This window comes from Solanum stenotomum, chromosome 10 (genome assembly GCF_019186545.1).
Source record: "Solanum stenotomum isolate F172 chromosome 10, ASM1918654v1, whole genome shotgun sequence".
NCBI classification, from domain to species: domain Eukaryota; kingdom Viridiplantae; phylum Streptophyta; class Magnoliopsida; order Solanales; family Solanaceae; genus Solanum; species Solanum stenotomum.
Genome location: NC_064291.1, coordinates 7612586 through 7640400, shown reverse-complemented (window position 1 = coordinate 7640400; position 27815 = coordinate 7612586). Strand labels below are relative to the sequence as shown.

General features: G+C 36.8%; 1 protein-coding gene across 2 annotated transcripts; it reads left to right on the top strand.

Annotated features, from left to right (window-relative positions):
• LOC125878187 (protein LONG AFTER FAR-RED 3) lies at positions 1-27815 on the top strand. Of its 2 annotated transcripts, XM_049559381.1 has the most exons (15): positions 1-180; positions 268-428; positions 9485-9586; positions 20280-20352; positions 21502-21608; positions 21692-21815; positions 23343-23537; positions 24460-24545; positions 25105-25212; positions 25460-25555; positions 25635-25733; positions 25861-25935; positions 26020-26151; positions 26259-26374; positions 27315-27814. In XM_049559381.1, exons 1-15 carry the CDS (start codon positions 84-86, stop codon positions 27511-27513), a joined length of 1770 nt encoding a protein of 589 aa, XP_049415338.1. In that variant the 5' UTR covers positions 1-83; the 3' UTR covers positions 27514-27814. The 2 variants fall into 2 exon arrangements, with proteins under 2 accessions (XP_049415338.1, XP_049415339.1); XM_049559382.1 differs by lacking the exons at positions 1-180; positions 268-428; positions 9485-9586 and adding an exon at positions 13431-13453 and having other exon boundaries at positions 27315-27815.

The following is a 27815-nucleotide window of genomic DNA, read 5'->3' as shown; positions in this document are numbered from 1 at the left end:
GAGTGTTTTAGACGTATCTCTTTTATCAATGAAAAAAATAAGCTAAGGCATAGACAGCCAGCAAAACATTCTTTGTTCTTGAGATGAATGCATTGTGGGTTATCGTATCTGCTTCTTTTGTCCTCCTTCTTTCCGTAGCTTCAATTCCTCTTCTCAACAACAATGGAAATTACTTGACATGTACGTACTTACTTATTAATGCTTCTATCACCTTTTTCTTTGTTCAATTTTCAACCATTCAAAATGGATCCTTTTATTAATTTGCAGACTTGCTGAACTGGAGAAGTTCATCATTTTTAAGTGAAGTTGCAGATTTGCTGGTGACAAATGGGACCATTTATACCAGTGATGAAGCTCTCCCTTTTGCTGATTCTATGGCTATTCGCAATGGCAGAATTCTTCGAGTTGGGAATTACTCTTCTATAAAGGTTCTTTTTTTTATTTCTAGTTTTGCTTGACCAAGGCTTTCTGGAGAAACCCTTTTTGTAAAGTCTAAGAATTTGTGTTTGAGTAAGTTATACGCGGATTTTAAGAAAGTAGAGAAATTTTGAATCTTGGTCAAATACGTAAAATATACCAAAATGTGGTTTAATCTTGTGCAGTTGTTAAGAAAAGTTGAGTCATTCTTTTTTGAAACAGACTAAAAAAGAAAGTATGTTGTAAAGTAAGAAATAAAGAAATTGAATAGGAGGAAGAAGAATCAGATAGCGAGAGATTAGAATCTTAGAGAAGTGTATTCATTTCTCTTGTGTGTTCCTTGACCTCTTCAACATCCCCCTCAAGCTAGGTGAAGTGAAAATGTTTTGGAGTCCAAGTTTAGAGCTAAGATAGTGGTGCTGTACTCTAGTGAGTCCTGTGGTTAACAAGTTATCAGGTTGATCCCTTCTTGGAACGTACTTGGTTGTCACCATCTAAGTTGCTCGGACTCTTCACTTTTGGTGTTGCACCCATGTCGACATGACATGGGGTGTGGGTGTGGGATCCGTGTCCGATTTGGTCAACCTATTTTGGGTACTTTGACCAAAATCGATGGGGAAAGTCCGGACAGTTTTAGTGATTTATGTAATCAATACAAAAGCTAAGGTGAAATTGAAGAAAATGGAATACTTATAGAAATTTCTATGTCACTCCTTTTCCTTTAATCTCAGTCCAAGATTCTCCTAAAGTTCTCCCCATAATATCTCATAATTTAGGTTTTATAACTCTACTTTTAGATATTGTAATTATTTTTAGGTGAATCCCCGCATCCGTGTCCATATATGGATCCATATCTCCGATTCTTAAAAATTAGATCATGAAGGATCCGACCTCTAGATCCTCACCCATATCAGACATCCGCATCCGAGTCCGAGCAACGTAGGTCACCATTCCTTGATTGATCTTTTCTCTAATGAAGTGGCAATCAATCTCAATGTGTTTGGTTCTTTCATGATACACTGGGTTGGCAACAATTTGCATTGCAGCTTTGCTATCTATGAATATTTGAACAGGTTGGTTGATCTCCACTTCCAGTTCCTTCATCAGTCCCATCAACCAAACTAATTCAGTGACAGTTGTACCCATGCTCCTATATTCAGATTCTGCAGAGCTTCTAGATACTGTTGGTTCTTTCTTGGATATCCAAGATACCAATGAGTCTCCCAATTTCACAAAGTATCCTGAAACAGACTTTCTGGTGTGTGGACACTGGACATGAAGCCAAATCAACATCACAATAGGCTGTAATATTTGTGTTGTGGTTGTTGGATAAGAGAATACCTTGACCAGGTTGGTTTTTGATGTATCTCACACTCCTTAATGCATCTTCCATGTGAGACTGTTTAGGCTGTTGTAGAAATTGGCGCAGTGTTTGTATTCCAAAGGCTATGTGAGGCCTTGTCATAGTGAGGTATAATAACTTTCCTATTAGCCTCTGGTATGTACTTTGATCAGCTAGAGGATCATGCACTGCTTTTGCTTGTGTGATATTGACATGATCATCATACTGTTTTGTTGTGAGCTTAGTATTTGTATCAATAGGTGTGATTGCAGGTTTCGCACCACTGAGTCCTGTTTCAGCTATAAGCTCTAGGGAGTATTCCCTTTGATGCATAGTATACCAAGTTAGGATCTAGCAAACTCAATTCCTAGGAAGTACTTTAACGCTCCCAGATCCTTCATCTTGAATGCCTTTTTCAACTCTGCCTTTGTTTCTTCTATACTCTTTAGATTGTCTCCAATTAATAGCATGTCAGCATGTCATCAACATAAATGAGTACAATTACTATTCTAGTTTCTGTTTTCTTGAAGAACAAGGAGTGATCTAACTCACTTTGTTTGAACTGAACTCTCCGTAAGGCCTCATATAGCTTTGTGTTCCACTGTCTTGGTGCTTATTTTTATCCATGCAGGGATTTGGTGAGTCTACATACTATCTTCTCCCCCTGGCTGTGAAATCCCTGTGGAAGATCTATATATATCTCATCATGAATATCACCTTGAAGGAAAGCATTAAATACATCCATTTGATGTATTTGCCACTGTTTTTGAGCAGCAATAGTAAGAACAGTCTTCATCTTAACCACAAGAGAAAAAGTTTCTTGGTAGTCTATGCCTTCTTGTTGGCTATATCCTTTAGCCACTAGTCTGGCTTTCAGTCTTTCAACTTCCCCTATGGATTTGTACTTTACTTTGTAAATCCACTTACAACCAATTGGCTTCTTGCCTTTGGGAAGAGGAACACTTTCCATGTATTGTTGCTTTCAAGTGCAAATATTTTTGCTTGTATCGCTTCCATCCATCTAGGATCAACAAAAACTTCAGTAAAGTTCCTTGGTTCAGACGAAATGTTGGACATATTTGTTAAATAGGCTTGATATGATGTAAACAGTCCTTCATAGGAGATGTAGTTGGCCAAAGCATAAGAACCCTCCTGAACATTTAAGGATCCAAACTCTTTCATTCATAAGGGTGGTCTTCTATCCCTAGCTGATCTCCTTTGATCTTAAGCATTTTCCCTTGGTTGGACTTCACTTTTGATGCCGCTGCCGTCTCGGATTCTTCAAAAATACACTACTTTTGGCGAATCCGACACGCACCCGTTGGCATTTTTGAAGAGTCCGAGCAACATAGGTTGGACCAAGGTTCATGTCCTCCTGCTGGTTGTTCAAGATTTTCACCATGCCCCGCAGACTCAAAGTCTACTGCAGGATGAAGTCCACCTGCCTAAGTATCCTGAATCAGCTGTTGAGGAATTGAAGTGGTTTGAGTTCTCCATGGTCTTCTAGATTAGAAAGAGTCACATCTGTAGGTTGAAAGATAGTTGAAGTAGCATCTTGTTTCTTTAGTCTGAATGGAAATACTCCTTTGAATATCACATCTTGTTGACAAAAAACATGTTGTTAGTCATATCACATAGAATATAACCTTTCTGTACATCAGCGTAGCCCATGAAAATAGTAGGTTTGGTTCTTGATTTCATCTTATCAGTTTCTTATATAACCTTAGCATAAATCACTCTAAGATCATTTATAGAAGGTTTCCTACCATGAAATTTTTCAAAAGGAGTTTTGTTGTTAGTAACATAGCTAGGCAACCTATTAATAATATAAGTTGCAGCTTGAACACAACAATCCCAAAATTGCAAGGGAATAACAGCCTGGAACCTGATTGCTCTTGTTATTTCCAGGATGTGTCTATGCTTCTTCTCAGCAACACCATTTTGCTGACGAGTATAGACACATGTTGTTTGGTGTATGATTCCTAAGGATGTGAACAGGTTTGTACAAACAGAATTGACAAACTCAGTTCCATTGTCAATCCGGACTATCTTGACTTTTCTATTAAACTGAGTATTTACATAGGTGAGGAACTGTTTAAGAATTACACACACATCAGACTTCACTTTTAGTAAGAAAGTCCAAGTCATTCTAGAATAATCATCAACAATTGTTAAGAAAAACTTATTTCATCAAAAGTAGCTTCTTTATAGGGACCCCAAAGATCCATATGAATTAAATCAAATGTGGAAGAGCATATTGCTAACAGGAAAAGAGAGTCTAGCTAGTTTTGCACATGGACAAATTTGGCAATTCACAATTTCATTAATATCTTCAGCCTTTACAACTGAGATCTTCTTAAGAACAGTAGAGGTTGTGAGAAATATTGGAGAAGAATATTATTGAATTGTGTATCTACATTAATACACAAAGACCCTATTTATAGACACTACAATACAATCCTTTACCAAGTAGGATACTATTTACTTATGTTGCTCGGCCTCTTCAAAAATGTCAGCGGGTGCGTGTCGGAATCTCCAAAAGTAGTGTATTTTTGGAGAATCTGACACGGGTGTGGCAACGAAAGTGAAGAGTCCGCACAACTTAGCTATTTCCTATTCCTATTCCTATGATTGTTCCTATTCCTATTCCTATTCTGAGTAGGATTGTATATATCTATTCCTATTCTAACATTCCCCTTCAAGCTAGTGCATGCAAGTCAAATGTACCTAGCTTGTTACAAATGTAAAAATGTAATTAATACGAGGAACGATGAGGGGCTTGGTGAGATATCTGCATGTTGATCACTTGACTTCACAAAATTGACAATCAATCTCAATGTGCTTAGTCTTCTTATGAAATATAGGATTTGATGCATAATGTCAGTCAATCTCAATGTGCTTGGTCTTCTCATGAAATACTGATTTGATGCATAATGTCGATAAAAAACATAGTGATAAATTCCCGAATTATAGTTTTGAACTTCCCAAGCCAAGCTTGAGAAGACTGTTTTAGACCATAGAGTGACTTACACAATCGCCATACAAGGCTACCAGACTCCTCCTGTGCAACAAAACCAGGTGGTTGCTCCGTATCACCTATTTTTTTTTGCAAAAATAAATCTGAAACAGAAAGTGCTTGAAATTTGATATAAAATATATGGATCGTCTCGAAATCAAGGGATTAGTAGAACTTAAACAAGAAAGTCACCGTAAAATTGGCCAAAACATGCTCATGTGACAGATTACTAGATTTGATGGTTGTAAGCAGGGGAGTAGCTATAGCCACCGCAGGGTGTCCAGTTTGTCGGAAAATTACATTATATATATATGTCAAATTCTACATTTAAAGGATATATATTTAAAGTTGGACACCCTTGACAAAAGTTATGCCTTTGGCGCAGTGGTAATGAGTGTCCATTTGAATGAAGGAGTTCCAAGTTTGAACCCCAAATAGCACAATATTTTCTTATTTTATTTTGATAGCCACACACCATTATTCTTGGACACCCTTGATAAAATTTTTGGCTCCGCCACTAGCTAAAAGTGGTCACAATGAGAAATAAAATTATATGGGTAGGGTCGGAATGACGACACGACCCAATTGGAAAATAGAAATTGCATAGATAGGGTTGAATTGACGTTACGATCCTACTGAAAAAGAGAAATTATATTGGTATGGTCGGAATGATGGCATGACCCTACTCAAATAAGAAAGTAGTCACTGAAAAGATGGCATGGTGTTACACAAATTGAATATAAGAAAGTAGTCACTAGAAAGATGACATGGTGCTACACAAATAAGATATGAGAAAGTAGTCACCAGAAGGATGGCACGGTGCTACACAAATTAAATATAAGAAAGTAGTCATCGGAAGGATGGCACGGTGCTACACAAATTAAATATAAGAAAATAGTCACCGGAAGGATGGCACGGTACTACACAAATTAGATATAAGAAAATAGTCATTGAAAGATGGCACGGTGCACGAACACTGATGGATATGGGGTTGACACAAAACAACCCTAGAAAGTTAAAAGTTGATGCACAGTGACCTATATAATTGAGTTTTATTCCCCTGAATATGGGGTTCATGCATATATCATTGGCCCTACTTTTGTTAACATAGTCATTTGCCAGACGGGCGGCATATATGGGTAATACCCACCCGCCGGCAGCAGAAGCTCTTTGATTCTCTACCTAGATCGTAGAGGCTCTGATACCATGTGAGAAGTTTAGAGAAGAATATACACAGAGACTCTATTTATAGACACTACAATACAATCCTTTACCAAGTAGGATACCATTTACTATTCCTATTACTGTTCCTATTCCTATTACTATCCTAAGTAGGATTGTATATACCTATTCCTATTCTAACAGAGACACATGTTGATAAGAATCGAGTTACCAGAATAAACAAGAAAATAATGCGGAAGCGAAATTATAAAGATTAAAGACAGAAATTGAAAGATATGTGAAATTGAAGAATAAAATCCCCAATTTCAAAATAAAGTGCTAAGTACCCTAATTGATCTTAGTATTCAAAATTAGCAGATTAAGACTAATTATGATACTAATAGAGTCAATTCAAGAACTTACATCAAAAGTGATCTAGACCCCTATTACGAAGAAATTAGAGACAACAATTAGTATAAGACTAATCACCTTCTTTAATTTACGAATAGAAACCAAAGATATCAAATTAAGAATTAATCTTACCTCTTAAAGAATCGTTCTTATAAGGTTGTAAGATAAATCTATAGTCACCATACACAAAGGTGTAAAGAAGAGAAACCTCTCAAATAATATTAATCATGTCTATCTCAAAATAATAAAATCAACCCCTATATATAGGGAAAACCTATCCCAAAGAGAATAGGATTTAAATCCTACTTATATGGAAACTTTAAACTAGGAAAACTTTAAACTAGGTAACTTTTAAACTAGGAAACTTTAAACTAGGAAAACAGGAAAACAGGAAAACTTTAAACTAGGAAACTTTTTAAACTAGTAAAACTTTAAACTAGGAAACTTTTAAAATAGGAACTTTTGACTTTTAAGCGTTCAACTTTTTGGACTCTTGTATTGGGCTTCGTGTGGCCCAATCTTCTTTCTTTTGGGCTTGAATTTGGACACCTCTTTCGTGATAAACATATTCTTGATTTTGTTTGAAGCCCGTCAACTTTAGTACAAGTAGGCTGACATGGATACTATCACATGTCCAAATCTTTTATGCCATATATCTATTCTACATGAGATTTAAGACTATCCACAAAATCTGAATGTTTAACAACCAAGGACATTATGTCTTTTCCATCAATAGCAGAGTTGTTTGTCAAAGTGTATAGTCCATCTACCAATCATCTTTACCTTCCCAGTGTAAAGCTCCCGAAACACAAAGAAGTCAGGAAAGAAAGAAGCAGAACAATGTAATTCACTGGTTAATTTTGCCACAAACAGTAAGTTAAACTTGAACTGAGGTAAGTGAAAGACATTAGTAATAGTATGCCCCTTAGTTAGAGTACTAGCTCCTGTGTGTGTGACCAGAGAGTGTCTCCATNCCAAATAGAATAGGATTTAAATCCTACTTTTATGGAAACTTTAAACTAGGAAAACTTTAAAGTAGGAAACTTTAAACTAGGAAAACAGGAAAACTTTAAACTAGGAAACTTTTTAAACTAGGAAAACTTTAAACTAGGAAACTTTTTAAACTAGGAGAACTTTAAACTAGGAAACTTTTAAAATAGGAACTTTTGACTTTTAAGCGTTCAACTTTTTGGACTCTTTTATTGGGCTTCGTGTGGCCCAATCTTCTTTCTTTTGGGCTTGAATTTGGACACCGCTTTCGTGATAAACATATTCTTGATTTTGTTTGAAGCCCATCAACTTTAGTACAAGTAGGCTGACATGGATGCTATCACATGTCCAAATCTTTTATGCCGTATATCTATTCTACATGAGATTTAAGACTATCCACAAAATCTGAATGCTTAACAACCAAGGACATTATGTCTTTTCCATCAATAGCAGAGTTGTTTGTCAAAGTGTATAATCCATCTACCAATCATCTTTACCTTCCCAGTGTAAAGCTCCCGAAACACAAAGAAGTCAGGAAAGAAAGAAGCAGAACAATGTAATTCACTGGTTAATTTTGCCACAAACAGTAAGTTAAACTTGAACTGAGGTAAGTGAAAGACATTAGTAATAGTATGCCCCTTAGTTAGAGTACTAGCTCCTGTGTGTGTGACCAGAGAGTGTCTCCATTAGGGAGAAGCACTCTCTTAGATTGTTAGATTTTTACACTGAGTCGGCATCCAACATAGTCAGGTTTGACACTATGTGGTTTGTGGCTCCTTTGTCCACTATCCACTGATGAATGGTGTTTTATATTGTAAACAGTACAGATACCTGTAGTGTTTGCTGAGTGTGAGGATTCTTCAATTTTGTTCAGGAATTGCATAAACAACTGATATTGATCCTTAGGATAGACCAATTTTCCAGTTGGCACAACTGGTCTTGGTTTAGATGACTTGACTATCTTGAACACACTAATTTAAACGAATTACCTATTAAGCCCAAATTTGACAAATCCATATCCTACAAAATTAAATATTCCATTGTGATAATTGACATCTATAGTATTGAAGAACAGAATAAAAGATAAAGTTGTACTGGGGAGTGATAACATTAAAAGCGAGTCCTTAGAATATTTTGTGTGTTAAAAAGTATAACAGCTTTGTCTTTATGGTCAACATACACATTTTTGGACATTTCAGCAGGGAAAGTAGGAGGAGCATTTTGTGATGGACACGGTAATAGTTTTAGATACATCCTACCCTCCCCAGACCTTCACTTGTGGGATTACACTGGGTATGTTGTTGTAGTAGAGTATTAGTTTCAGATAAATAGCAGTAGACCTCTTTTTTCTCCTTAATAATAAAACAGATTGCCTTTAGTTGTTAGCAAGTGCTTAAAATTCATTAATACAAAGGTATATTATATGTTAGGTGTAATAGCGTGGCTGTTTAGGATGAGTAAGAAGGTTTGTATTGGTAAACATTGCAACAAATAAGTGCTACTATTTAGGTATTTTTTTTGATAATGGTGGTGTTTGGGCTAGCTAGCACACACCTCGACTAATTCCACGGGATACCTCCCACCAACAACACGTTACCAGCTAGGAGGACATATGGGAATAAATCACCTAGTGTTTTTGTTTCTGATGGAAGGTTCCATGATTCTCAACCCACTTCATTGACCACTAAGCCACACCCTTGTCTAGTGTCCTTGGAGCAAATGCAGGTTTGCATCTAATTCAAGCCCTAAGCAATCTTTGAAGTTCATCAGATTGCAGCTTGCATATAGTTCCATTTATCACTTTTGGTTTTGAAGCTAGGCGTTTACGATTTGATAATGTCTATTCTCTTTTTCAATCGACTGAGTTTCATGAACTTTCCTCTGGATATATGCGGATGCCTTAATGAGATCACACTAATGAGACCCAATAATATATATCCATGCTAGTGTTTGTCCTATTTTTCAGGATTTGTGTGTACAATTAGGATCTGAAGGTCTTTCAGGACTTGGGTGCGCATTTGATTTCTAATTCATTTATCCCTTCATCTTTTCTCAAATGCTAAAGAAACACTATATGAAGATTCAAGTAGTAGGTGAAGCATACTTTTTCTATTTAGAGCTTATGTTCAGGTTACATGTAATTGCAGGAATTGGCAAGAACTTGGACCAAGGAACTAAATCTAGATGGAAAGATTGTGGTCCCTGGATTCATTGATTCCCATTTGCACTTCATCCCTGGGGGACTAGAGGTTTGCATCAGTCCTACCATCTCATATCTGTATTTCTTGTCAAGCTTAATCATTTTTCTAGGTCCTGGACAAAGTTAAGCTGCAGAGTTGGTGATTTACACACTTCATGCTTGGGTGTGCTACTGGGTGCAGGGCATAAATCATCTGAGCTATCATACAATGTCATTAAAAAGTGAAAAAGAACTATCAAACTGGAAAAAGGAATATCTATCCTCAGTAGGAAGAGTGGTTTTGATTAACAGCATATTAGATTCACTTTCCATTTATCATGTCTTTGTTTCCTATCCCTGTCACGGTAGAGGTAAAGATTGACCAGTTGAGAATGAATTTTCTTTGGAATGATAATGAAAACATCTTTACTATCCTATTTAGTTGAGATGTGTAAGGACATGATGCTGGATGAATGATCCTGTGAGAAGTATCTATACTTGGGAAATGTTATTAAGATTGAACCTTATCTATAGTTATATTCTACACAATACATGACAATCCTTTCCAAGTGGGACATTATATACATTTAGGGGTCGTTTAGTTGGAAGTATTAGGAAAAATAGCCTATGCATTATGTATGATATTATTTAGTACTATGTTTGGTAGGAATTTTGGGCTTATGTATAACTAATCCATGGAATAGTTATACATCCTACATGGTATTATGTGATATATAACTAATATCTCCCATTTGGTGGTATTAGTAATACATAGGATTTAATACCATGGGATTAACTATGTAAAGACAAAAGTACCCCTCAAATCCTTTTAGTCATTTTATTTATTTTCTTGATTTTATGTTTTATATTTGTATTAGTAAATTTATTTAAATAAATTAGCTAACAAATTTTATTATTTAGAGAGTTGTTTGTTACTAAATAAATCAAATACAAATCGATATAATATTTGAAATATAAGTTGTTTAACATTTACTAATTGAAAAGGCAAATATATCACCACATGACATTTGTAATCTTAATTGAATGTATTATTTGTTGATATATATATGTGATTTTCTAATTATTTGTATTTTGAACAATTTATAAAATTGCATTCATATTAAAATTGCAACTTGCAATTTTTATGTGTAAATGTAGATGGTTTATTTAATGTTACTATTGTTTATCGTTTTTTCGGTTTTAAAAGTAGATGGTCTATTTTTTGTAAATTGAAAATTGACGTTTTGTGAGTGATCAATTTATTAAGATGAAAATTATTTACCCTCAAATAATTCCAGTGAGAAAATAGCAAATTTGACAACAAAATTGTTCTTCTCTTAGCTAGTTATAAAGCCATAAAAATAATATTGTCCAATAATTATCTACCTTGACCTAATTACATAAAAAAGAAAATCTCCTAATAATTCAAGGGTATAATTGAAAAGAAGTTTTTTTTGTAGAGTTTTAATCCAAACACATGATGAGGTGGGAAGCAATGCACCAAACATTTGATAAAAAATAAACCCTGCATAACTAATCCCTGCGTTATTAATCTTTGTACCAAACAACCCCTAATATTCTAGCGCCCCCTCAAGTTGGTGCATATAAGTCATATGTACCAAGCTTGTTACCAATGCAACTAATAGTCTAATACGAGTACCAATGAGGAACTTGGTGAAAATATCTACAAGTTGATCATTTGACTTCACAAATTTTGTAACAGTCTCTTGAGAGTATTTTAATTTTGATAAAATGACAGTCAATCTCAATTTGCTTAGTCCTCTCATGAAATACTGGATTGACGCATTATGAAGGGCCGCTTGATTATCTCATACAAGTTTCATCTGGCTGATTTCTCCAAATATGAATTCTTTGAGCAGCTGTTTGATCTAAACTAGCTCACAAGTTGCTATGACCATTAACCGATATTCTGCTTCTGCACTAAGATCGAGCAGCCACATTTTGTTCTTACTCTTTCAAGACATCAAATTACCTCTTACTAAAACACAATATCTAGATTCCAGGCATAGAACATCTATCAAAAGGTGATCATGCCTGATCAGCATCTTTATATACAATGATCTGCTCATGGCCTCATTCCTCAAAGAGTAGTCCTTTGACTTGTTTGATTTTATATACCGCAGAATGCAGACAACTGCATCCTAATGACTATTGCAGGGAGAATCCAAAACTTGACTTACGACACTCACATAAAAAGAAATATCAAGTTTAATTATTGTTCGATTATTCAACTTGCCAACCAATCACCTTTATCTTCCAGGATCACAAAGTGGTTTCCCCTATCCTAGCATGAGTTTAGCATTCAAATCTATAGGAGTAGTCCTTTGACTTGTTTGATTTTATTTATCGCAGAATGCAGACAACTGCATCCTAATGAGTATTGCAGGGAGAATCCAAAACTTGACTTATCACACTCACATAAAAAGAAATATCAATTTTAATTATTGTTCGATTATTGAACTTGCCAACCAATCACCTTTATCTTCCAGGATCACAAAGAGGTTTCCCCTGTCCTGGATTGAGTTTAGCATTCAGATCCATAGGAGTGTTAATGGGTCGACATCCTGTCATTATTGTCTCCTTAAGAATGTACAAGGTATATTTTTGTTATGAAATATGCCTGATATGTGGACTAAATGAGTCATACTATCCTATTATTGCCGGTGATAATGATACCATGAAATATAAACTACCAAATAACTACACAAATTTGGAGTAGAATGCCGATAAGACACAAAGTGATTAACTTCACTATGAGTCATGTCAAACTCCTGAATTATTATGTTGAACATGCCAAACTAGGCACGAGGAGATTGTTTTAGCCCATAGAGTGATCAATGCAATCAACATATAAGGCTATTAGATCCCCCCCCCCTCCCCCCCGAGCAACCAAATGAGGTGGTTGTTCCTTATAAACTTCATCCTTACGGTCACTGTGGAGAAAAACATTCTTAATATCCAACTGATAAAGAGGCCAATGACGTAGAACAACCATGCATAGAAAAAAGGCGTACAAATGTTATTTGACCTATGTTGCTCGGACTTCAAAAAAATATTATCGGTTGTGTGTCAGATCCTCCAAAAGTAAGTATTCACTCAAACCACTGGGTTTAATTAGAGAATGTACAAGAACCAACACAGGAAAGGCAATATTCTGACTACCTAATTGCATGAAATAATCAATATAATTAACTCTGACTAATCCGAATTGAAACACAAAACAATTTACAATGTTCTTAAAAATCAGCACCAAGGAATAATGCATGAACTTCACCAACTCTGGATCCCTTCCGCTCATTCCTCTTTATACCCAAAAAAAGAAAGAAGAGAGAAGCATGGCACTTTCTAATTGTTATAGAATGTACATGGACACATTTTCATATAGAATATATAGCACAATCATAGATAGAGATATTTAGGGATTTTTTTATTTTGTTTTCCTTTGATAGATTATCTATACACCTACAAATAGCTCTCCTTTTGGATTAATACAATATTGAAGATTGCTCCATTCTCTTTGTATTTTGTTAGAATAGCCGAGGTTTTGTTTTGTTCCTTCTTTTCTTTTCAAATACTAGTGTCGGTCAGCTTAGAAAATTGTCCATAAGTGACTTGGTTGCTCACGTCTGGTACTGGAAGGGTACTTGGAACTTGATATTCCAATCTCACAGCCAACCTAGGGAGGACCACCTCACCCGATCTGTAAGAACCCAGAATCTGGTGGCTGGCAGGGAAGAGTAAGAGGCTCATGCTCTGGCAAACTATTTTCGGCAGCTTCTGCATACAAGGCACGTGGGGGCGTGTGTAACGTCTGAATCAGATCAGATTTTTATTTACAACATCGTCTCATTTCCGGTCAGGTTTTGTGGTCTCTTGTTCAACAGACCTCAGTTGGGTTGATTTCCGAGCATTTCAGGTTCCTTAAACTTTGTTTTCCTTTGGTAAAATCGATTGACATTGTATTTGCTTATTTTGGTGTCAGATTTCTGCTAAAATTTTGGTCGAAGTTTCCTCTGTGAATCTCTTGCTTGATTGATTGTTTACTCTAAGTGAAGAATTAGTCTGATTGGATCAACCGAGCTCTATTAATTCTTGAGCATCTGGAAATTTGTTGGGATATTTCTACTTCGTGGAATTTTGCTGGTTTCACCTCTCAATTTATTTTTGATACAATGAGTATTTAATTGGAACAATGACTGATCATAATCTAGTAACTCAAAGGTCTGAAATTCTTGGTTCTTCTAGTTCATCATCTGACAAAAGGTTTTGGTTTCGGTCGAGGAGTTTGCTAAATTCTCTCAATATCAAAAATCCACTTCAGTTGCTAAGTCCAATAAAGTATGTCTTGTTACCGCTTCAAATAAATGTGTCATTGATTCAGGTGACACAAATCACATGACAGGTAATCCTAATGTCCTTTCAAGCTTTCGACCACACAAAACACCAACGGATCAACTTGTAACAATGTTTGATCTGGAACTGTTAAACCAACCTCCTCTATTACCTTGTCATCTGTGTTAAGTCTACCAAAATTGGCTTTCAATTTGATATCTGTCAGTATACTTACCTGAGACCTTAATTATTATATCTCGTTCTTTCCTGATCATTGTATGTTTCGTGATCTTACAACGAATCATATAATTGGAAAAGGACATGTATATGATGATCTCTACATCATTGATGAATGGGAGTCTCGGTGACTCGGTCTATTGCCTGCTCCAATGTTGTATCTCCATTTGAAGCACATTGTCGATTGGGACATCCTTCTCTACCTTTGTTGAAGAAGCTTTGTCCTAAATTTCAGAATATTTCTTCCTTGGACTATGAGTCATGTTGATTTGTAAAACACCATCGTATCTCGTTAGGTTCAAGGATTAATAATCGAGTTGCATCAGCTTTTGAGTTAGTTCATTTGATTGGGCTGATATTATCATTGGGCAGCTTTGGAATAGATCTTGTGCTACTTGAAAGGAGCTCCTGGCCTTGGCGCTCTGTATAGCGACCACAAACATACTCGTATTGAGTGTTTTGCAAATGCTGATTGGGCTGGATCAAGAATTGATAGAAGATCTACTACTGGCTATTGCGTTTTCTTTGGTGGAAATCTGGTATCTTGGAAGAGTAAGAAACAAACTGTTGTATCTCAATCTAGTGCAGAATCTGAGTATAGAGTTATGGCTCAATCTGCATGTGAAATACTATAGATTCATCACCTTTTAGTTGAGATTGGTTTGATCCCTTTGTCTCCGACAAAACTTTGGTGTGATAATCAGGCTGCTCTACACATTGCCTCAAATCCAGTGTACCATGAACAAACGAAACACATTGAGGTTGACTGTCACTTTGTTCATGAGGAAATTCAAGAGAACATTTTTCTACTGGATATATGAAGACATAAGAGCAATTGGGTGATATGTTCATGAAGGCTTTATATGGAACTCGGGTGGAATATCTTTGTAACACGTTGGGCATGATATATCTATGCTCCAACTTGAGGGGGAGTGTTATAGAATGTACATAGACACATTTTATATAGAATACATAGCAAAATCACATCACAATCATAGATAGAGATATTTAGGGATTTCTGATTTTGTTTTCCTTAGATTATTTGTACACCTACAAATAGCTCTCCTTTTGGATTAATACAATATTGAAGATTGCTCCATTCTCTCTGTGTTTTACACTAATTTTAGTTTATGAATGGGGACAGTGGAACCTTTAAATATCTTTTATATCTTTACTTTCACAACCTTCAAACAAGGCAAGATGGAGGAAAATTCACCTGGTTCAGAGGAAGTAACCACCAAAGTGCAGCTAGACTAGATAGGTTCCTATACTCTATGGAGTGGGAGGAGAAATTCAAAAGCATTAAGCAAAGTATTCTCCCCAGAGCAGGGTCTGATCACAATCCTATCATGTTGGACAGTGGTAACTGGGAATATAGACAACCATATTTCAAATTTGAAAATTGGAGGCTCAAGGTTGATGGCTTCAATAATATGGTGCAGGGGTGGTGGAACAGCTTTGTGGTAGAAGGAAGCCCCGATTACAAGCTTAACTAAAGATGCTTAAACAGAAGCTAAAAGAATGGAGCAAGAAGAATTTTTCTGAACTAGCTCACAGAAAGAACTGCTTACTTGAAGAATTAGCTGAATTAGACAGAATCCAAAATGATAGAATGCTTCAAGAGGAGGAAATGATGATAAGAGTAACAATCCTTGTAGAACTGGAAGTATTGGCCAAACAAGAAGAAGACAAATGGAGACAAAAATCAAGAGTATTGTGGTTGAAACAAGGGGATAAGAACACTAGGTTCTTTCAAAGGCTAGCAACTGCCCACAGGAGATACAACACAATTAACAGACTGGTGGTAAGGGGGGAAGAGACACAGGATCATGTAGAAATTAAAGGAGCCATGATAGACTTCTATGCCAGACTTTACTCAGAATCTGAATCCTGGATACCCTCTTTTGATTTGGTAGGCTGTCCAACAGTCTCTACAGAAGAAAATGAATGGTTACAAAGACCATTTACAGAAGAGGAGTTGCTACTGATCATCAACCAGTGTGATGGGGACAAAGCTCCTGGCCCTGATGGCTTTACTATGGAATTCTTCAAGAAATGCTGGGATATTTTGAAAGAAGACTTGATGCTGAGTAAACAAAATTTCCATCAAAAGAGTGTGTTTGAGAAGTCTTTTAATGCTACATTCATAGCTCTAATCCCTAAGAAACCTGGTGCAGTTGAGCTAAAAAACTTCAGACCTATTAGTCTGATAGGAGGAGTCTATAAAATCATCTCCAAGTTGCTGAATGAGAGAATGAAGACAGTGATGGGGAAATTGGTTGATAAACACCAAATGGCTTTTCTGAGAGGTAGGCAAATAATGGATGCAGCACTGTTGGCTAACGAATTGGTAGACTCCAGGGTAAAACAGAAGAAACCAGGGATTCTATGCAAGCTAGACATTGAGAAAGCCTATGACCATGTCAATTGGAATTTCTTCTTAAAAAATCTTAAAGGCATGGGATTCGGTAACAAGTGGATCGGATGGATCAAATACTGCATCTCAACGGTGAAGTTTTCCCTCCTCATAACTGGAATCACTGAAGGATTTTTCCAGTTTGAGAGAGGTCTTAGACAGGGAGACCCTATGTCCCCTTTCCTATTCTTAATAGCCATGGAGGGGTTGAATCATATGTTCAGGAAGGCAAAAACTAATGGGTGGTTGAGAGGATTTAGTGCATTTGATGGGAGAGGGGAGGAGTTGGAGATCACACATTTGTTCTATGCTGATGATGCTCTCATATTCTGTGAGGCAGAGGAGACACAAATAAGACACATAAGGGCTATACTCACTATTTTTGAGGGCATTTCAGGCCTCCATGTCAACTGGTTGAAGAGTCATCTCTTCCCTATCATCCAAGTTGACAATCTTCTTGAGCTAGCTAAGACATTGGGTTGCCAAGTAGATGCATTACCAACGAAGTATCTGGGACTACCTTTGGGTGCCAAGAACAAAGAGCTGGAAGTGTGGAATGTGGTGTTGGAGAGATGTGAGAAGAAACTAGTCAGATGGAAAAGCCAGTATTTGTCACTAGGTGGCAGGGTAACCCTCATCAAGTCAGTACTGGATGGATTGCCTACTTATATGATGAGCCTATTTCCAATTCCCAAGAACATTGAGAAGAAAATAAATAGGCTAAGGAGATACTTTATTTGGCAAGGCAACAAGGAAAAGAGAGGCTACAACTTGGTAAAATGGGATACTCTCACACTCAGCAGAAACCAAGGTGGCTTAGGACTTAAAAACCTAAGTCTTCAGAACAGTTGTTTGCTCCAAAAATGGCTATGGAGATTCTGTACTGAAGATAGAGCCTTATGGAGGAGATTTATAGCAGGAAAGTATGGTTTACTTAACCAATGGACAACTGAAGAGGTTATGGGCACATTTGGATGCAGTGTCTGGAAGACCATTAGAAGAATATGGCCACATTTTAGAAACAACATATGCATCAGTGTTGGGGATGGAATGAAGACACAGTTCTGGAATGAATTATGGATAGGGGAGGACAGTTTGAGAAACCTATTCCCTCACCTATATACATTGAGTCTACAAAACAATGACACTGGCACAAGTATGGAGTCAAGATGGCTAGAATCTGCTGTTTAGGAGAGCATTTAATGATTGGGAAATCGAGGAGGTTGCTATGTTATTAGGGGTCCTTAATAATTTCCCAGGTACTTCTGATAGTTCTGATAAGCTAGTATGGAAGATACACAACAAAGGGGTCTATACAGTGAAATCATGCCACTGGAAGATGAACCATAATGTCTCACGAACTGAAAGATGGCCCTGGAAACTGCTTTGGAAGGTGAAATGTCCCTTGAAAGTTTCATGTTTGTTTGGCTACTAATCAAGAAGGCATGTCTCACTCATGAGGTCCTACAGAAAAGAGGCATGCAAATCTGCTCAAGGTGCTTTATGTGTGAACAGGAAGCTGAAGTGAACAACCATCTATTCATACACTGCCAAATAGCTACCAGTTTGTGGAATAGGTTTTTATGCATTTTGGGGGTTAGTTGGGTGATGCCAAAGACTACATTGGAGCTTCTGAACAGTTGGCTAGGAGTTGGAAGCAGAGGTAAGAAGGAAGAATGGTGGAAGCTCATCCCATCATGTATCTGGTGGTCCATATGGAAGGAAAGAAACACTAGGTGCTTTGAAGGACAGAAAATTACTTTTCAGAGGATTAAAACAAACTGTATTAGTCTTCTATTTTTTTGGTGTAAACAAGATTTGGTGGGGGGGGGGGGAGAAGTAGCAGAGTTCTTAGGAAACTTGTAATCTGATAAACTGTATGGGGTGGGCCCATCACACTATGGGATGTAAGTTTCCAAATCATCATTTCTTGGATGATGAATTTTTTCTATGAATACAAAGTTACCCTTTTCTCAAAAAAAAAAAAGGCAAGATGGAATCATGTTTAAAATGCTATGTCTATGCTTTCCGATGTTGATCAAGAGAAGAGTTATTACAAAGGATCAAGCTCTCAGATTTTTAGCCTTTGAACTCTTTTTTTTTAAATGGTAGTGTTGTATTCTTCAGGATTAAGGATATGCTGGTGACCTGCAAACAGAGGGGAACAAAAGAAGAGGAAGGAAAAAAAAATACTTACAAGGATCCTAATAATTCTACAATCTGTTCTGTTTCCTCTAGACCTTCCTCTTTACACCAAAAATAAAAGGATACAATACAATCCCATCTAACCTTCTGAATGGAATTGGACCTATCTTCAAAGTTTCTACTATTTCTTTCTTTCCATACTGTCCACCAAATGCAATGTGGAATTATCCTCCACCATGCCTTTTGTCTCTTGCCCCCCCTCTTCTTATCCAACAACTCAACAAGTCTGTAGTATGCTCGTGCATGGTCCAGTTTGTCTTTATGAGACTAAGGAAGATGACCCAAATTTGTGTTGTAAAGTTGCAATGCAAGAATAGATACTGGTTGGTCTCCACTGCGTTCCCGCATAGTGAATACCAAGATACTATAATCTTTCCTTTTCTCCTTAGCATTTCATGTGTCAGACACATGCAAGCCCTTCTAGCAGTGTAGTTAAAGGCACGCTTTAAGCGCGCTTAAGCCCTGAAGCGAGGCTCAAAACGTGTTGTGCGCTTCTCCTCGCTTTATGTGCACTTCAGTGTCATCCTCAAGGTTCTAAGGCAAACTTTTCCTTGCCAATGAGCCTCTTCTGAAGAAGTGACACTAAACAATTGATATTTCACTTTATCATAAAAAAAATTCAATTTATTTGGTCATATATTTGTCATTCATGTTTATAATTATTAGTCTTGGACTTAACATATATGTTTGTATTTTTTCTCCCTTTGCGCCTTTTTTCATTAAAGCCCACACTTTATTTGCGCTTTGCACTTAAGCCCCCACGGACCTTAGAGCTTTTTTGCGCTGTTCGCCTTTGATAACATTGCCTTCTAGCAACCAACCATGTAAAGCATTTTATTTAGTTGGTGCTAAGGTTCTCCATACCTTTCTCCACAAACTCTGCTTAGAGTTGCGTTGCTGGGGACTTTCCATTTTGTGTGCCCTGCTAACCGTGAAAACCTCATCTTTACTATGTGTCCATCTCAAAGAATTAGGAGCATTGGTGATGCCAGAGAATTTTTCTAATAGCTCTAGCCATTTGGCCACTCTCTCCACTTCCCAGTCATTCAAAAACCTTTTGAAGATCAGATCCCACCCTTGTGCTGTCCAACATTCATTGATATTTGCATCTGGATTACTACATAGTAAGAACAGATCTGGATTCTTTCAGAGGAATCTGTTTGTTCCACGCATCTGTCCAAAACTTAGTTCTCCTGCCATCTCCCACTTCAATGTACGTATTAGCTTCAAGTTTTTGCCATAAGTTTCTGATAGTTCTCCAGACCCCCACCCCATAGGCATCAACACTAACATTACTGCACCAAGGATTGTACTCACCATACTTGGATCTGATGATATCCTTCCGTAAGGCTTGCCCCTCTCCATTATACCTCCATAACCACTTCATCAAAAGGCTGTTGTTTTGAACTCTATCGCTCTTAGACATCATATGCTTGTACGAATAGCTTCTGAAGCACTCTACCGGTCAACTGCTATTAGTTTGTTATAGTAGTTCCTCTACAAATTAAAGCATAATATTGTATTTCTCTTAACCTGTTATTAACATTGGCAGATGGCACGAGTGGAGCTTCGTGGAGTAAATACAAAAGATCTTTTTGTGGACAAAATTAGAAAAGCAGTTGCAAGTAAGTTTGTGGTTGTCCAGCTGCTCATAAAACTATAATGTTTGTCACTTTGACATGTTCCACTTTACCTTGGCTTATACCAAGACCAACCCCTTTCTTTTCACTAGATAAAAGATTGTACATTCCTCCTTGGCAGCAAACATTTTCAATTACTTTCCCATTTATTACAAGTTTTAAAGGAGCTGATTTCATAAACTGAAGGTTATGTATAAGGAGTAAATGTCACATGATTTCAGCTTGCTATAAATAATTATTGAGGAAATGGAATATAAACTGTAGTTTACTCAAAAACAGTGTTGTTGAAAGCTCAATTGACGAGCATTTAAGACCTGAAGCTTGGTGTAGCTGAGGTTGGCACTTCACTTTGCTCAGATGGTGCTTAAGTTCAGGTATCAAAGGAGCTAAAGCATGTGTCTGATTGCTTCTGGACTCTGTTCTGAAGAGGGGGACTTCAAATAATAGATATAGCTGGCAAAATGCTATATAGATGTATATGCTAGTGATTGAGAACAGGACACTGGAAATATGTATAACAAACGTAGTTACTAAATTAGAAAGAAACTGAAAGTTACATATTTGCATCCGAAACATAAATTGGTTCATTCTTTTACATGCTCAATTTAGTTTTGAATTTTTCGTCACTTTGGATAAAGGTTATGTATAAGGAGTAGATGCCACATTTTTTTTGAGAAAGAAAAAGATATAAGGAGTAGATGTCACATGATATACCCTTTTCAGCTAGCTATAAATTTTGTTAATGCTAAAGATTGTTTTTCACCTATCAGATTCAAATTAGCTATCTCTATCTTTTTTTTTTTTTTGGAATTAACATATTTGTTATTCTTTCTTTGAAATGATCTCCTCCCTCTCTAGATTTTTTGAGAATAGCAAACCTTTGTACTTATTGAAAATAGTTAACTACAACACCTTTGGGTTTGCTCCTTTTATTGTCATCAGTGACAGATAAATTGACCAAGTGGCACATATGCTAACAAAGAAAAGTATGCACTTAGAAGAAGAGGCTCAATCCTGGAAGTCCATTGAGGATTTTGTCTAAAGAAAATGAATGGATAATATATAGTATTGGCTGTCTTGAATTGACACTAATCAGTATCAATTTGTCACGTCTTTTTTTGGAAATTTTAATAGATGTGAAACAAGGTTCTTGGTTACTGGGTGGCGGTTGGAACAATGATATTTGGGGAGGTGATTTACCAATGGCATCGTGGATTGACAGTATTACTCCTCATAATCCAGTAAGTCATTTTCATGAAATTACAGTCTTTTGCTTTAGAATGTACATCAATGTCTTGTTTAAGATTTGGTATTTCACATGCAGGTCTGGTTAACAAGGATGGATGGTCATATGGGCTTAGCTAATACAGTGGCTCTAACGCTTGCTGGAATTTCATGTAACAATGAGAATCCAAAGGGTGGAGCTATTGTTAGAAATAATGATGGGGGTAATTCACTTCTCATCTTCATATATCACTCTGTTTCTTTGTTCAGCTATGCAGATCTTGTTAAATAGCCACTTACTAACGACCATTAGGTAGGTCAATGGAAATATGATCTCACTTGAACCTAGATTATTTTCAGTTCACCTAAAGGTTCCACCTATAAGTGTTAATCAATAAGGGTCACATTTATTTTTTGAATTATACCTAAATCTTAAGGGGTCGTTTGGTTGGGAACAAGTTATCCTAGGATTAGCTATCCTGGGGTTAGCTATCCTGGGATAACTTATCCCACCATGCATATGGGATAACTTATCCCATCACTATAGTATGATATAAATGGTGGGATAAGTTATCCCAAACATGGCAACCAAACAAGATACAAAATTTTTATCCCATCACTATTTTCTTATCCCATCACTATTTATTTTTATCCCTCACACCAAACGACCCCCAAGTCCATTGCTATAAATAAATGCTTATATTTAGGAGAACTTTGGAGGCTCATTTCTGTTGATGACTTGATTCTTTAAAATAAATTAAAATTTTCTACTGAATTTGGACCATTACTTGCAACTGGAATTTGTAGGTGTTGCCTTTCTGTGTTTTCTATGTTTACAAATCACTGAAATGATTCATTTTCTTATTCTGGTTAACCATGTCAAATAGTTTGAAAGGATTTTTGAGTTTGGAATCATTTTTAATAAAGATAATAGTTTATTGAACTGACGGGAACGCACTTTAAGATATTTAGAGAAGTAAAGTATCCCACCCCAAAGCATGAATTTATATAAAGAGCATTCAGTCATCAATAGTGATTGGAATGTCATATTTGCACTTTACAGAAGAGAAAATATTCAACTAATGTGTACAAAAGGTATTTTCAACTCCTTCAAGAGCTCTTGTTTTCCTCACCTATCCTCGTCCTATTGGTCCACATGAGTAGAAAAGAGCTACTTTCCATGCTCTTCTTCTCATAGTTTTGGTAGCCGCAACTCAACTTCAAACATTTTCCACGAGATATAGTATAGCCAGTATGTAATGGAGCACCGAATCAATTAATGATTGACATCCTCTCTCACTTTCTTGACATAAAGCACCATCTGATGTACATTATCCTTCTCAAATTCTGTACTGTTAGGGTGGCTCCAATGGCTCTGTTAAAGTGAATTAAGATATTTAGCTCGGTGTATTAAGAACCCTTATTGAAGAGTAAGGGGATTCCCTGTCTCTCCTTTTAGAATTATGACATAGAAAAACTTAAATGTGATGATTCATTCCTCTGTTTTCCCGTTTCTCATATTCTTTATCCATAAATGATATTGTTTTGTTGGTACAGTAATCCAAGCAACCTGTTGAGCTCTTCCATCTCTAGTCTTGCAGGTTTCTCCTAAAATTCAGAGATTGAAAGCCTTAAAAATAAAAATAAAGTACCCAGATCAACTGCTCCAATTTCAATGAAGTTTGCTAAAATTTGACCTGTTCAAACAAGTTTAGAGAAGATCCTTACTTTATTTGGGTCTTTTACTGCAGAACCTACTGGTCTGTTGATTGATTCTGCTATGAAGCTTGTCCTTTCCCACATCCCAGAAGCCACTGTTTACGAAAGGAGGGAAGCTCTTAAGAGAGCTAGCAATCATGCATTAAAGAGGGGTGTGACAACAGTTGTGGATTTTGGCAGATATTTTCCAGGGGCTTCACCTGAGCACTCGTGGGAGGACTTTTCAGGTTTCAGTTCCTACACGATATAAGATGGAATAAAATCAATTTACTCTCCTTTTTAGGAATACTATGGTATGGTTATTTTTACTAGAAAGGTCAATGCCTCTTTATACTTATATACGGAACTTTAAACATTCCAAAGATAAATTACTCGATCATCAGAGATGAAATAAGCAAATTGGATCTGGTTTCTAGCTTTTCAACTAGGATATAGAAGTTTGTCTATTGAACATGTAAAACAACAAAGCTCAACAACTAAAGTTTCTCTTAATTCTCTTTCACTACCCGAGGTATCGCAATGGACCAGGTTTTTGAGGGATTGCTCCATAACACAGCAGGGTCGAGGTAATGGGGGACTAAGTTGATGTTAAGCATCCGCAGGCCTCATCATTGAAACCTGACCAAAGGAAATTTTTCCAGTAAAATATAACTGTGTATGCCATGAGTGTATTGCTTAGTTTCTTGGCAAGATGTTATTAAGATGATGAAAGAAGTGTGGGAACTAAACCAGTTAGTGGAAATTTTATCACATTTACAGAGAAATAAAGGAAATAAAACATTTCTGCTAATATGCAGATTAATTAAGGTCTAAGGTAAAACTGCAATGACATCTATTCCAATATATCCCTCCCTCCCCCTGGTTTTCTTGCTTTCTCACTCTTTTGGTGGAAATTGAAAGTTAGGATTCCTCAAAAAATAATTAGAAACTGCATCTACTTATTGGAGGGGAAGGGGAGTCTGAAAGGGGCCGTGGGATGAGAATGAGAAGCCCCAAAGAAACAGTTCGGGGCTGGGTGGTCGAATGCTTAACACTGAAGATCTGCCTCAACTGCCTCTCTATCTGGCATGCTCATTTAGTTATTCTTCTAGCTACGGGTGGAACATTTATGTAGTCATTAGCTTAGTAACACTTCGCTTATAATTGCAGATGTATATAAATGGGCAGATTTATCAGGAAATATGACGACCAGAGTTTGCTTATTCTTTCCAATGGAGACATGGTCGCGGTTAGTGGTATGTCATGATTAACAAAGCTTTACTTTTAGAGTTTTTCCTTCATATGAAGATCTGATTTTTTGACAAACCAGTCAACATTAACTCATACGCTGCCCTTCAGAATATGTAAAAGTGAAAAGGGTCAAATTTTCCCCTCTACTATGCGAAAAGGATTAATTTACCCTCCATTATATTATCAGTCCAAAAATACCCCCACCGTTACTTAAATGATTCAAATATACCCCTTCTTTGTTAGGGCTTTCCCAGGTGGAATCCAATCCTATGTGGCAGTGACATTTTGATGAGGTGGATGCCACATGGCATGCCACCTAGCACCCCTACCCAGTTTCCCCTCCACTTGTTCTTCCACCGCTAGAACTTTCTTCCTCGTACTGTTAAGAATGGATCTTGGTCCTAACCAAATCCCAAAAGCTAGCTCATGAATAGTGTTGGACCTTATTAATATTCTATGGTCATTCTTATTCTTGCTGATATTAAAGTTAGTGGATTATGTTGCATTTCTCATTAAATGGATTCTTACTAAGCTTGATCTTTTAAATCTTGTACTGGTATCCAGGATCTTATGAGCAAGTCAGGCCGCGTGCTGAGCCAATGGATTTATTTGGGCGGTGTCAAGGCTTTTGCTGATGGATCTGTAGGATCTAACAGTGCATTATTTCATGAGGTAAGAATAAGATGCTTTCTGATTTTGAAGAGCCTCTTCGAACCAAAAACTTCTCTCAATTCTCTTTTGTGAGTTCTGTCTTCTCGATGCCTTGTTGGACATAGGTGACCTGCTTGTTTGACGAGTACTTTTCTGAATATCTGTTCCATTTTCATTCTGCATGAGCGTATCAAAGTAACAGGGCCCATTGTGCTGCAGTCAGACTTCGTTGTATTTAGTGTTCTGATATTTTTCATGTGTCTTGTAGCCATATGCTGATGATCCAAACAATAATGGGTTACAAGTGGTGGATCTGGATGGTCTATACAACATGACTCTTTCTTCAGATAAATTTGGCCTTCAGGTCTTTAGCTCATTTTATCTTTATCTGCCATTTCAACTCTTTCGAAGTTGCAAAATTGGGGCTGATATTTACATTTCAGGTCAGCATCCATGCTATAGGTGACAGAGCTAATGACTTGATATTGGATATGTATGCTTCTTTGCCGTCTGAGAAACAAATTAGAGACCGACGATATAGGGTATATCTAATTGCTCTAAAGAGTAGAGATTCATCAATCAAATAAAACTCTACTTGTGAGGTCTGTTGTTTCTTCGAGGAGTAGAATTTCAAGTAATCTCTTAATGTTGCAACTTACTACTTCACAGATTGAGCATGCTCAACATTTGGCTCCAGGAACAGTAGCTCGTTTTGGTGAACAATCTGTAATTGCTTCAGTGCAGGTTATTTTTTAGATGGTTGTTCTTTCTCATTCTTTCCTGTTGAGATGTGTTGATAATATATTATAACAAAATCCAAATGAACAGCCAGATCACTTATTAGATGATGCTGATTCTGCAACTAAAAAACTTGGTTCTGAAAGGGCAGAAAGAGGATCTTATCTGTTCAAGTCACTCCTGACAAACAATGCACAATTGGCATTCGGCTCAGATTGGCCAGTATGTAATTTCTGGATTTCATCTGTTTATGTTTCTTTCAGTAATTCAGTACTCAATTTCTTGTTAGTTACTGTTATGTCGTGTATTTTGTTGCTGTCCCCTTTCAGGTAGCAGACATTAATCCATTGAAAAGCATAAGGACATCGATGAAGAGAATACCTCCTGCTTGGGAAAAGGCTTGGATTCCATCAGAGTGCTTGTGTCTTGAAGATGCGCTAAAAGCGTAAGTAGTGGTGTTATTCTGTTCCAACTCTTATCTGCTCATTAAGATAATACTTTATGTAGCAAATCTATCATGTTTTTTCTCTGAGCCTGGAACTCATTTGAGCAGGACTAGTGAGAAGCCACTTTAACTGATCAACAGGGAGAAAATCAATATCATAGTGAACTAACTAATCTGCTACTATAGTTCAGCTCTCTGGTCCTTTGAAATTAATTTGACGTTTGCAATGACTAGTGGTAACAATTAGTTACAGCTAAGGTTTCATTTCATAAAAGGTACACAGTGATAAGATATAAATCTTCATAGAGGCTACAGTAGTCAGTTGAGCCAATGACACGTGCTGGACCGAGTATGTGTTAAATTGTTACTTCGAAATCAAAGTGCAATTCACTTTTTGTAACCAAGGGTGTGTCTTAATCGTTAATGAAGTGGGTTCAAACCTAAACTACTACTGAAATTCAAATCCAATAGAGATTAAAAAAAAACACTAGATAATTTCTTCCCATCATCATAAACCTTAGTGGGCAGAGTTACCCGGCACCTAATGTTAGTGGGAGGTAGCTAGTACCTGGTGAAATAGTTGAGGTGCGTGCAAGCTGGCCCCGACACGAATCATTAACCAAAAAAAGAAACAGAATAGTTGCAATTTATTTACTCTTTCCCACCAAAATTAACCATGTCTTCCGATATTTCCTTTTTCAATCTTTATCTGGTGAACAAAGTCGGTGTAACTGAAAGAACTTGGATCCATCATGAGGTTCATTATGTCCTTGAGTTGTACTTTTTTTCAAAAACATGCCTCTTGAAATTCTGTTACCTATCTCTACCTCCCAAGGTAGGGGGTAACGTCTGTGTACACTTTATTCTCCCCATATCCTACTTGTGGGTTTACATTGGGTATGTTGTTTTTACCTAATCCTAGCTTATATTTCTCTGGCAGGTACACCATTTCAGCTGCTCATGCATGTTTTCTTGATAAATATGTTGGTTCATTGTCTCCGGGAAAATATGCAGATTTTGTGGTTTTGTCAACGAATTCATGGGAAGACTTTGCAACTGAAGCTAATGCTGATGTTGAGGCAACATATGTTGGTGGTTCTAAGGCTTACTCCATAAAACCTGAAGATAAAAATGAATAGCACATACAAGTTCCGGCCAGGATGATTGAGAAAGATTCAACCAATTTGAACTGCGACGACAATTATGCTGTATTTGGATACATAAAATGGAAACTGTTGTGCCAGCCAACAAGCGTGATATGCTAACTGAACTTGGCTGGCTTCACTTTTATAACGAGTCTTGAAACTGTTATAAAGGAATGTGTAAATTTTATTAGTGAAATTGTGTAACTTTGCTGTACTGGAATGCAAATGTTTTAAATCTGTATATGCTTCATATATCCATAAAACTACACATTCACATGTTACTAAAATAACTATGT

What these genes read in the sequence shown, in the direction of transcription:
- LOC125878187 (XM_049559381.1), top strand. Translation starts at nt 84, where the DNA reads ATGAATGCATTGTGGGTTATCGTATCTGCTTCTTTTGTCCTCCTTCTT. An exon ending in CAATGGAAATTACTTGACAT is followed by an intron (nt 181 to 267) that starts GTACGTACTTAC and finishes ATTAATTTGCAG; the next exon opens with ACTTGCTGAACTGGAGAAGT. An exon ending in TGTTAGAAATAATGATGGGG is followed by an intron (nt 21,816 to 23,342) that starts GTAATTCACTTC and finishes CTTTTACTGCAG; the next exon opens with AACCTACTGGTCTGTTGATT.